This window comes from Arachis stenosperma, chromosome 1 (genome assembly GCF_014773155.1).
Source record: "Arachis stenosperma cultivar V10309 chromosome 1, arast.V10309.gnm1.PFL2, whole genome shotgun sequence".
NCBI classification, from domain to species: Eukaryota; Viridiplantae; Streptophyta; class Magnoliopsida; order Fabales; family Fabaceae; genus Arachis; species Arachis stenosperma.
Genome location: NC_080377.1, coordinates 60,055,427 through 60,068,516, shown reverse-complemented (window position 1 = coordinate 60,068,516; position 13,090 = coordinate 60,055,427). Strand labels below are relative to the sequence as shown.

The following is a 13,090-nucleotide window of genomic DNA, read 5'->3' as shown; positions in this document are numbered from 1 at the left end:
TTTCCTAGTTCTCTATATAGTAAGAAGCATTTGGGACATAATAGCCAGAGGGGATATATTTCAAGAATAGTGGACTTTCAAATTTTCATGGCAAGGCTCAAAGGAGTTGACGAGAATAGTTTTGCTGTCATATTTGACAGCAAAGATTTAACTATTGAAACAAGGCAGGTAAGTAACCATAGAAAATTATAATTTATTCTAACACAAAGGAGGAAAATCACAATAAAGTAATTAACGTCTTCTACAAACAATAGAATCATAATGAACAAATCAACAAAATTGCAACCCATGAAACCCCCTTTGATATCCATATAATCAGAAATAGAATGCAAGCACTATGTAAATTCTTATTTTAAACCTTCTTCCAGTAATATAGCATAAAATTTTTAGAATTAAATCTTTGCACACAAAAAATTGTTATCGTACAATCTGCAATTGTGATTTTGTTGAATTTACTTTTCATATTATAGTAATTACAATTTTGAGTGTAGTTTTACTGAGATCTAACAAGTGATTTCTCAGAAATTGGCATTGAAAAAATTCTTATGAGATTTGAGAAGGAGTTCGAAACCACCAACGGGGCGTCAATGACCACGGTAACACATGGTTATATCCCCATCCGTGTCTTCTTGTCACCTAAACCATGTAATCTTGCTCTTCCCCTTCACCGTTGTCCTCGGTAACATCGGTGTCATGGCCTTCTTGGCACTAACATTGGTAACGCCGGCATTCGGGATGATGTCGTCGGCATTCGTCCAAGAAAGCGTTTCCCAAATTAGCACACAGAGACAAAGTAGGGTTTCGTTTTAGTCTGTCTTATCCAAATTAGCAGACAGGCAGGGAGAGTTTTGTTTTACTCTAAGAAAGAGGAGGGGTCTTTTTAAAATTTTGAAACATATTATATCCTTTAATTTAATTTTTAAAAAATTTTAAATTAATATCATCTCAATCGTTGGATGTTTTTTAACATAATCCAATGATCTTAATTACATGGTGCATCAGATGTGCCCAAAATGTTTGGGTTGATTTTAGACCATTATTCATATTAACCAAATTTACAGTTTATTATTGGTTGCCTACCTAAAGAAATTGATTTTTTTTTTTTTTTTGGCATTGAAATAGTTAGTCACTTAGTCACACCGAACATTTTTGTTTCACTGAAAAGCTAATGAGGAATAATTATATCGTTTTGCCTAAATAGCACGTGCGATGTCCCTAATGACTAATGTTGATTAAGTATGCAATGGAATTATTCCACATGTACCCACTGTGAATGTAAATAATAATAATTGTACAGAGCGTGATTTGAGAGTGCATTTGGAGTCCATTCCAATCCCAATAATGCATTGGTTTTGTGTCTGCTAGTGTTTCTGGAGTTGTGAGAGTGCATCGCTGTAATTGAAGAACCAAAAAGAAACAGTTACGAGCAACAAAACAGGGGTACAAAGATCGGTTCCTTCAAAGAAGTTCAACGCCATTGAAGGAAAGTACCAACCTTGGATCGCTGATGCGGCGGGCAAGATTGGGTTGATAGGAACCTCTTCGGCGGCGGCGGCTCAAGAATTCAGCCATGAAAGGCGTCTTTTCGGCGCCCGGTGATTACATCCACTTCAAGTCTCAAGTCCCTCTTCACAAAATCCCCGTGCGTTCTTTTCTCCATTTTTTCGATTATCGTTCTGATTTGGTTCTAGGTTTTATTCCATAGCTTACTATTTTTTCTTTTTTGTTGGTAATTCGATGTTCTTTGATAGCATTAATAAATTGGCGCTTTGTAGTGGTAGAATTTAGATTACATGGATGCCTTTTGTTTGAAATGGATTGGTTCATGCCCTGAATCCTACAAGGTTTTCAGGATGATAATCATGTTGCAGCATTCTTAGTTAGATTCTGCTTGAGTAATTCATAGTTCATAGTTGATAGTTCATACCTAATTTGAGTGGGGACTTGCTCTTCTTGCAGATTGGCACGAAGCAATGGCGATATTATGATTTCGGTCCAAAAGCTGTGCCTCCACTTATTTGTCTCCCTGGAACAGCTGGAACAGCTGATGTATACTACAAACAGATCATGTCGTTGTCCATGAAGGTACTGAACATTGCAGCAGCCTAAATATTTGTCTTACTATGTTTATCCAGTGTGTATCGACATAAACTCATGCATAAATCTACAAGCTTGATGTAACCCTTTGACTTTATAAGCTACACAATGACCTGACTAACTACAAATAAATAAATAAAAGAAGCAGCTCGGCTAAACAAGAGAGAGAGCAATAGCCGAGACATCAGACAACTGCATGAAATGTAGTAAACGGTTAACTTGTGTTGATTAATTAACGGGTCTGCTAGCTATCACTTCATGTTTCAATCATAACAAATACTGATGCTAATGTGTTGGTTTATTAAAGGGTCTACTAACTATCTATTTACAGTGTTAATTTGTAACGAAAACTGATTCCAACTGTTATTAATTGGATTCTGTAGATGCATTAAAAAAGATATTTGTTGTGACTCATGATATATATCAACTTTTAGATTGTGAACCCCTTCTTTGTAAATCATCCACTCCACTCTCTAGTAAGGGAGTGATTGTGCATTTGCAAGACTATACATACAAAGTTCTTAATGAATAGAACTGCTTTGCAACAAAATATTATTGTCAAGTATTACCTTCTAATAGGAGTTTGATCAGTTTTAGTTTATTTCTTGGTTGTAAAGACCTTCAGTAGTTCTCATAAATTGCAAGTTTGGAAGGATGACCGAAGTCTTCACTTTTTGCAGGGTTACCGTGTCATATCTGTTGACATTCCTCGTGTATGGAATCATACAGAGTGGATTCAAGTATTTGAAAAGTTCTTGGATGCTATTGATGTACACCATGTATGATCTCAAATTTTCACTGCTTTCTACCTCTAACTTTTGTGTGTCAAATTGATTTTTACTTTTTGACATTTTGAGCTGCTTTACATCATAAAATTTTATGAAATGTCTCTATCTAAATGTTAAAATATATAAATTATTTACTTTTGAAGCCACCTTATGCTTATATGGGTATCAAACAATTCGATGCACTCAACAGAAGTCTCCCACAGCTCCCGTAGGACATTCCAGATTCCTTGGCTCTCAAAATATTGGGAAGACTCCTATTTATATGAACTATTGCAGTCGCATCAGTAACTAAGTCTGTTACAACATTAACTGGCTATTTGATAATAACTAACCCTGATCTTTCCCTTATTCTTTCAATTATTAACTCTTTCATTAGGGGGCTAATGCATTGTTGAGTATGAAATGTATTCTGCATCATACACATCATACATGTTTTCAATACCTTTTACAGCATATCTCTCCTCCTAGCATAAACATCTATTTCCAAACATTTGTCTATGACTTGTAATTTTTCGTTGATTCAGATAACTTGAGAAAAAAGTATTTAGTATTCTAATTTACCATCTATGTGATAGATACATCTATATGGAACATCACTTGGTGGGTTCCTGGCACAACTTTTTGCACTGCATCGTCCAAGAAGAGTTCGGTCTTTGGTTCTATCAAACACATTTTTGGAGACACGGAGTTTCTCTGCTGCAATGCCATGGGCTCCAATGTAATTTTCTTGTATTCTATTGCAGAGAGTAATTATAGTTTTGAAAACTAGCAAATACCTGTGATTGTCCTTTTAATTTTTGAATGATAAACTGCAATATATGCTGACCTAGTAAAATTCTAGCAACAAAGAGCATCCTTGTTCAGTTTTGTCTATACAAAATAGGACTGCAAGCACTGTGTCACATTGCCGTGTAACATTATGAGTTCATTTTTTGATGGAAGACAATTTATCCCAAATTTTCCCAGTAGATTTCCCATTTTCTACAAACACTAATTTAAGCACTTGCTGATCTTGGAACAATCCTCCTTTACCCTGACCTTCTTCAAAGTTTAAACATTAAACTGTAAATTAACTCTGCATTATCTGTTTGATATAGTGATTTCCTATAACTGATCTGGTTTTACTTTTGCTTTTACAGTGCGAGTTGGACCCCCTCTTTTTTGCTTAAGCGATACGTTTTAACAGGAATTCGTGATGGTCCCCATGAACCATTTATTGCGGATTCGGTTGACTTTGTTGTTTCTCAGGTAACCTTTATCTCGCATAGGATGCATTTGTCTAAGCTTTTCTATTTTCCAAGCAAAGGATAATTTGTTTTGTAAAATTGATTCTATGATGTGTGATGTAATTCAGGTGGAAACACTCTCAAGAGAAGACCTGGCCTCCAGACTGTCGTTGACAACAGCTGATGCTTCAGTTGGCCCCCTTCTTCTTTCAGATTCAGCTATCACCATAATGGATGTATGTCATCTCATTCTTAATTTGTTTACTTCATGCGCTTTTCTGAAAGGTTTTTCTTTTACTTTTTTCGGGCAATTTACTTAAATAAAATGTTTTTATCTCAATATTACCTAAATGTCCTAATTGCAAACAGGTTACACTTTTGTCCTTTTACGAATCTATATAATTCGGCCCAAGAACAAACTACGAAAAAACACTTAATTCGCTGGACGTAGAAATGAATGAGGATATTATACCACAAGCTAATTCGTTGGAGGCTGCAATGAATTACTTGAGGAAGCATGATTCGTGAGTAGTTTGTTGTTGGCAGTAGCGAATTACTTTGGGATCATAATTCGTGGCTCTCACCAGCGGATTATGAACAAAAGAGTGGTTCAAAGCGTTGAATGAATTAGTTTTTAATACTTGTATTTATACACGAATTTTTATTATATAGTACTATAAATTTTTTTAAATACAGTATAGCTGATGGGAGTACTGTTGAGAAGATACAATATTCCAAAATTGTATTTAATGACTTAATCCACTATACTGTATTTTAAAAATTTACGAGTATTATACTCTAAAAGTTCGTTTATACGTACATGTACTAAAAATTAATACGTTCAACACACTAATTCGTTGCTCCCTCAAACAAAACACCTTTTTGTTCATAATTCACTGCGGGGAGCCACGGATTATGATCCCAAAGTAATTTGCTGCTGCCAACAATGAACTACTCACGAATCATGCTTCACCAAGTAATTTGTTGCAGCCTCCAACGAAGTAGCTTGTGGCAGAGTAACCTCCTAATCCGTTTCTGCCTCCAGCGAATTATGTGTAACCTGTTTTCAACTAAGATATTTGGGTAATATTGGGATCAAAATATTTTATCGAAGTAAATTGCCCACTTTTTTCAGCATGCTGTTTTATTACCAGATCTGAGTTCTATAACAGCCCTACCCTCTAGTTGATCTGCGGAATTCTGCTAACAGTTATTATCATGTTCCACCAGAAAGTCTATACATATTACTTTTCACTTCATGAAGAAAAAAGCATAACTATATGTATGCATAAGCCCATCTAATTTCTGGTTTGCCTTTCAACTATGACACAAATAGTATGGTCTAAGATATTACATAACTAAAATTTCTTGTTTTCCCACATGGTCTTGCTCCATTCTTAAAGACCAATGATTACTGTGCAATTCCTCAACTACTTAAAGACCAATTGAGTGAAAGGTATCCGGAGGCTAGACGTGCATATTTGAAAACGGGTGGAGATTTTCCTTTCCTTTCACGGCCAGATGAGGTCAATTTACATCTTCAGGTATCTGTTCTATTCTCATTTTTACCTGGGATAGTCTTGTGCTCTTGGATTTACGTTTGAACTTTACCTGTATCATGGCAGTTGCACCTCAGGCGTGTCGGTGTGGAAGCTAGGCCAGACTTGGTTCATAATATTCCAAAAGATGGTCTTGGAGGAAGTTCCGGCAAAGAAAAAAATGGAGATGATACAGACAAGTCACGTAAGGATGGTGAGGGAACTTCAGGAAATCCATCCACTGCGCGTGAGATACCTCATAGCCCTGAAAGCACGGGATCCAATAATTTAGATAACCAGCCACTCGAAAGCGAAGAATGCTGTCATTTGAATCACCAAGTTGCGTTATATGTCTTTCCCAGTGGTTTCACAAAGGAAAAACACACTGTGCCTACAGAAACTTGTGTACATTTCATGTGGGAATATGCTGTTCTTTTTTATCTTCTTCGTTATATCAGTTCATTGTATATTATCGACAACTATTCTTTGGAATTTAGGCAAGTTATCTAAGGTGGGAAGTTATCTAAGATCGACCTCTTTTGTGAATTGGATTTCTGAGAACCTTTGGATAGTGCAGTGAGATATGTTCATCTGTAAGTTATTTGAAATTTAGATGTAAAACTGTGAGCCATCAAATTTGGTGGCTTCATGTTTGTACTTCATGGCTGTTATTGGGAGTTGTTCTGTACAATTTGTCTTCTTGTTGGAGCGTATTCTCGTTAAATTTCCTACTGCTTCTTTATCTTTGCAAATTATTCTTTATTACAATTGGAAATTGATCATACCATTATATTCTCTTAACCTGTGAACCAACCAAAGGGTTTAACACCCTAGCTAGCCTAAGAGAGGTGAATCCTGGAATGGTATTATACAATCAGTAACTATGAAATTTTAGTAACATTTAAAAAGTGTAAATAAAATTTTCACATTTTTATTATTATTAGACTACAACAACAAAGTCTTGCAGTAAGTAGAATTGGTTACATAAATAAAATAATATCATTATGCCTTTTGTGTAGTCTTTTTAAATTATTTTACATCTTTTGTTCATACTATTGTCTAAATAATTAAAGTCATGACCCAACATAAACTGATGACCCTCTTAAATATATCCAATGAAACCTAATTAGACTAAAGGAGAACAGTCCAGGAGTTACCCGGATTATCCTACCCAACCTATTTAGGGCACAAGTATTCTGATCTGAGTTTGACTCGACTTGGGAAGCAAGTCACTGCTCCTCTCACTACTTCAGTTATTATTCACAAAGGAATATTTACACAACGTGGTTAACTTCCATGTAATAAAAAGAAGAAATCACCCTTCTATAAATAAAAATTCAGGATCATCACTCTTCCCGATAAATACCCTATTAAAAGTATTTCTCAATCCCAATCTCATAAGCCTGCTTAAATTTTGACTGACTTAGACATCAAAATCTCTTTCAGGTACTCCCTAACTACCCATCTTGGAGCTGACGTGAAGGCACATTATGCCCTCACCATCACCTTTGACCTCATTCATAAAGTCCATTTATTCATAAGTCTGTTTCAAATATGCCTCGTAACACTTTTCATCTCTTGTTATTTTCCATATGAATCCACTAATCCATACTCCTAATAAGATGGTGTGTTGATCTTCTTTTCACATATCTAAACTATCTAAATAGAATTTTATATTTTTTCTACAATACACATTACATCAACTTTTACTTTTGTATATGGTGAATTTCAATAATGTTTATGGTGACTCCAATGGCTGGGAAGTGTTGTTAGAATTAAAGTCACATTTTTATTCATACAATGGTAATACTTTTTTTTAACAACACTTTTTTTAAAAAGCATTGTTAAATAATAAAGAAGTGTTACTTTAATTTTAACAACATTTTTTAATATACCATAGCCACTGTAACATAGACATATTATAGTGACCCTTTACATATTCATTTCTTGCTTTGTTCAATACTTATTTGATTGCGCATCCAAGCATCCTCATGGTTGCCATATTAAATTATGATCATACTCATTTTTTATTCTCTAACACTCCAATCCATATAATATAGATAGTACAATAGTAATGCGATAAAATTTCTCCCTAAATTGTAAAAATATTTTTTATTATATGATAATATTTTTAATTTGATCAAACTCTTTTTGGGTAAATGTCACTGTGGTCCGACGAAACTAACGAGTATAGTTCTTGAATTCTAAAGTCTAAATCTTAAATCGTAAACTCTAAACTTTAAACCATAGTTATCAGAACCAAATCGAATCGGTCAGTTTGATTGAAAAATTAGTGAATTGGTGGTTTGGCTGGTTCGGGTAACAACACGGACCGAACAAGCAATTGAACTGCTGAAAACAAGCCAGTTCGATAGAGACTCGCACGAAATCGGCCAATTCAACCCAAACCCGTGAATTGGGCCGGATCATTCCGTGAACCAGTGGTCTGAAGGTCCTCCATACTAGAGTGACCCTTTATATATTCGTTTCTTATTTTGTTCAATACTTATTTGATTGTGCATCCAAGCATCCTCATCGCTGCCATATTAACTTATGATCATACTCATTTTTTATTGTCTAACACACCAATCCATATAAGATAGATAGTAGTAGTACAATAGTAATGCGATAAAATTTCTTCCTAAATTGTAAAAATATTTTTTAGTATTTGATAATATTTTTAATTTGATCAAAATTTTTTTGGGTCAATGTCACTGTGTTCCGACAAAACTAACAAGTATAGTTCTTGAATTCTAAAGTCTAAATCTTAAATCCTCAACCCTAAATTTTAAACCATAGTTATCAGAACTGGATCAAATCGATCAGTTTGATTGGAAAATCAATGAACCTGTGGTTTGGCTAGTTCGGGTAGCAACACAAACCGAACAAGCAATCGAACCGCTGAGAGTTGGCCGGTTCGATAGAAACTTGCATGAAATCAACCGATTCAACCCAAACCCGTGAATCAGGCTAGGTCATTCCGTGAACCAGCGCTCTGATGGTCCTCTGTACTAGAGTGACCCTTATATATTCGTTTCTTATTTTGTCCGATACTTATTTGGTTGTGCATCCATACATCCTCATCTGCCATATTAAATTATGATCATATTCATTTTTTATTGTCTAACACTCCAATCCATATAACATAGATAGTACAATAGTAATGCGATAAAATTTCTTCCTAAATTGTAAAAATATTTTTTACTATTTGATAATATTTTTAATTTGATCAAACTTTTTTGGACGAATGTTACTATGCTCCGATGAAACTAACGAGTATAGTTCTTGAATTCTAAAATCTAAATCTAAAATTCTAAACTCCAAATTCTAAACTATGGTTATCATAACCAAACCGAATTAGTCAATTTGATTGAAAAATCGGTGAATTGATGGTCTGGACGGTTCGGGTAGTAACGTAGACCAAACAAGCCATTGAATCACTGAGAACCGGCCGGTTCGACAAAAACTCAATGAAACTAGCCAATTTAACCAAAACTCGTGAAACCGGGGTGGGTTGTTCCGTGAACCAACGCTCCGAAGGTCCTCCGTACTCCATTGCGGAATGATTTAATCCCATAACCTTAGCATTAAAGACTACGTGGCTTGCTACCAAGCTATGTTATTCTTTGCTCCTGTATGTGCTAATTATTATATATATAATAATAACTTGATAATGTTTTCATTATCAATTTTATTGTATTTTATCACTCATTCTTAAATTAATTATATTTTTAATTATACATAAATATTATTATAAATATAAAATTTTATTAGAGATTTATAAATTTAAAAAAAATTTACTCATCATAATATATCTTCTTAATAAATAATTGTAGACTTGTAGTATATAATAATATAATAAATATAAACTAATTAATAAATTATTAAAATAAGACATTATAGTTACTATAGTATAAAAATAATAAAGACACTTATTATCAAGATAATAGTAAAATTTTATATAATTATTTAATTATGATCAGTTAACCGATTGAACAAGTAATCTAGTAACTTAGTAGTTTGACTGGTTCAATTACCGACTCAATTTTGATAATTACTATAAACCTTAAACCCTAAATTTTAAATCCTAAATTCTAAACTTTAAATCTAAATTCTAAACCATTGATATAAAATATAATAAATAAAGAACTAAAAATTTTTAATTAACAAAGATTGCAATAATCCTTACTTAGTAAAGAGTCTTGTTTTTCAAATAAAAAATTATTGTTAGATAATAAAAAATAAAAAAATTTTAATTTTAACTATACCTTACACCTTTTAAATGTTAGCAAAATTGCATTACAATAATTGTAGCTAACTTTCACCACCCAAGAGTCTATTGTAAAATGTCAAAAAAGAATTGAATAAATAAACAAAAATATACATGAAAGTTTGATAGGATCAAAATACACAAATTTATAAAAATCAAAATAATTCAACTAGATATCCTTTAAAAATTGTACAATATTCAGTTTTTTATTATAATAATTTAAAAAAGTAGAACAAACACATTTAAATAGATTTAGTGTCTTTTTAAAATTGAATACATATCTAAAATACAAACTAAAATTTAAAATTTAAAATTTCTGTTTTCAGTTTTATTATTTTTAATTATTAACCGATTATCATTTAAATACACTTCCAAAAATATAAATTCAGTAAAATTAAAGATTTTAATTCGTCCGTGTGATTATTCGTACGCACCGCCGTCCTCTTCGGTGCCGCCGCGTCATCCCCAGCGCCGTTCTTCCGCTTCGCCGTTCCTCTGCAACGCCGTCATCTGCCTCGCTCGTTGATGATTTGATTTTTGACGGTTTAGAATTTCACTAATAAAATCTCGTTGTAAAGTATAGTTTCTAAACCAAACAATAATCCTTTCATACAAAAAGTTGTTTGTCACTAGTACAAACCCCTAAAATTTATAAACCGAAGTATTCAAACCTCGGGTCGTTCTCCCTAGGAATTACAATAAAGTGTCTTGTTATTGGTTATGAGTTATTTTGGGGTTTTGGATAAGAGGCATGAAAGTAAATGACAATGAAAATAAACTAACAACTAACAAAGTTCTTGGCAAGATGTGAGAACTAGAAATCCTATCCTAGTTACCTTTCTCAATTGTGATGAGAATTGTTCATTGCTACCACTTAGTTAACCTCTAACTATGGAGGGAAGTCAAGTGGATGAATCAATTTGATTCCTCAAGCCCTAATCATCTCCTAAATGAATGACTAGCTTTAGAGATATTCAAATTAATTAGCAACTTCTAATTATCAATCAACAACGGAATTAGATAACTCAAGAGTCACTAATTACTCTCCCTAGGCCAAGAGGAACAAAACCTACACTATATCTAGAAGAGACATTTCATCAAACACATAGAGTGCAATACAAGTAAACATTATTAAATGCAAGAATTAAAGGAATCTACAACTACAAAAACAAGAGATCAACAATAGGAAAGCAATGAAGAACAATTATTATGAATTACCTCTTATTGAATTGAAAGACAATGGAAGTAGCAATAGTAGATCTACAACAAAGTACAAGAGCAATATAAAGGAAATTACAACAAAGAGTAGAAGAATGATGAATGTAACAACAATGAATTGGGAAGTAGAAGTAGGAGAGAAGATGAATCAAAACCTAGATCTAAGAACTAAACCTAATCCTAATTCTAGAGAGAAGTGAGAGCTTCTCTCTCTAAAACTCTAAACTAATCCTAAGTATATTCTATATTCTCATTAATTGATTGACTAATTGATTCCCTTCCCCTTAATCCTTCATCCTTTTATTCCTTTCCCTTTGCAATTGGCGCCAAGAATGGGTTCAGAAACCCTCTCAAATCGCCAGGCACGTGTTGCCTTAATGAGGTCATGTGCTGTCATCGACGCGTGCGCGCACGGTACGCGTGCGCGTCCCTGGCTTGTTTCGCAATGTGCGCGCGAGCGCCTTGTGCGCGTGCACGTGCATGGCCTAGATCAATTCTTTGGCTTTTTGTGCTTCTCTCCACTTGCATGCTTTCTTCCTTGCTCCCTTGATCCATGCCTAACCTATTTCATCCTGAGATTACTAGCAAACACATCAAGGCATCTTATGGAATTAAAGAGGAACTAAAATTCATCAAAATAAGGCTTAAAAAGCATGTTTTTACAATTAAGCACAAATACGGGAGAGATTACAAAACCATGCCAATTCATAAGTTAAATGCGAGAAAAGGTTATCAAAATACCCTAAATTCAATACAAGATAAACCCTAAAAATGGGGTTTATCAACCTCCCCACACTTAAACCTTAGCATGTCCTCATGCTAAAATAAGAAGGAACTAAAGGTTATGACATTTATTGAATGCAACTAAACTATATGAATCCTATCTAAATGCAATTATCTAAGCAAATGGAAATGCTTAGTTCAAACAAGTCAATTCCCAAGAGAGCATGTGTAAGCACAAGAGATAGGCAATAGGAATTAAGTCCAAACCACAATTGTATTGAATTATCAAAAAGAGTTCAAGCTTGCAAGAATATAGATAATATGGGTGAACACATGTGATTGAACTTTTGAACCCTCACCGGATGTGTATCCGCTCTATTCACTCAAGTGTTTAAGGGTTAATCCACTCAATTCTCTTCTAATCATATTTTCCAAAATTTGATTTTCTTCTAACAATCAACACTTATTCGATGCATGCATACATTCATCATGAGGTCTTTCAATTAGGTTGTAATGGGGTTAGGGTCAAGGTAGGATCATTTATGGTTAAGTGGGCTAGGATTTGAATCTTTGATTAGCATAGACTCTCCCACCTAACTATACAATGACCTATACAAGTTCGAACTATTCTAACTACCCATTCTTCACTTTTGTTCTCACATATTCATGCATTCTATTCTTTAATTCGTAACACTTATGCATTGATTCCCTTTTTATTGAACTTCACCTTGGGGCATTTTGTCCCCTTTTTATTCTTTTTTTCTTTTTTTTCTTTTTCTATTTTTTTCTTTTTCTCATTTTCACTTTTATTTCTTTTTTTTTTCATTTTTTTTCTTTCTTTTTTTTCTTTCAAACTATACATAAGAACATCAATGCATAAGGCCTATACATTTAATCAATACATGAGTATGTACCCAATTCCTAAACATGAAAGTGTACTACCTTTTTTATCCCATCCAATGTTCCCAAGCCTCACCAACTTTGAATAATAAACACTCTCACTAGCCTAGGCTAATCAAAGATCCAAACAAGGACTTTTCATTGGTTTTCCGCCTTGGGCTTGTAATGTGCTAAAATGAGAATAAGTTGGTTAATCGTAGGCTCAAATTGGCTAACAAAGGAATATAAGAGGGTTGGCTATTTGGATAAGTGAGCTAATAAAATGATGGCCTCAATCATATAAATGCATAAATACAAGAAATAAATGGACATATAGAATCAAGCAAATCA

The 13,090-nt window shown here is 33.7% G+C and overlaps 1 protein-coding gene across 1 annotated transcript; it reads left to right on the top strand.

The window, feature by feature from the left end:
* Nucleotides 1-1,277: 1,277 nt before the first annotated feature.
* LOC130973703 (uncharacterized) lies at nucleotides 1,278-6,340 on the top strand. Its single transcript, XM_057898338.1, has 8 exons — nucleotides 1,278-1,642; nucleotides 1,960-2,085; nucleotides 2,778-2,876; nucleotides 3,461-3,603; nucleotides 4,025-4,133; nucleotides 4,240-4,347; nucleotides 5,515-5,655; nucleotides 5,737-6,340. Exons 1-8 carry the CDS (start codon nucleotides 1,571-1,573, stop codon nucleotides 6,157-6,159), a joined length of 1,221 nt encoding a protein of 406 aa, XP_057754321.1. The 5' UTR covers nucleotides 1,278-1,570; the 3' UTR covers nucleotides 6,160-6,340.
* Nucleotides 6,341-13,090: the final 6,750 nt, after the last annotated feature.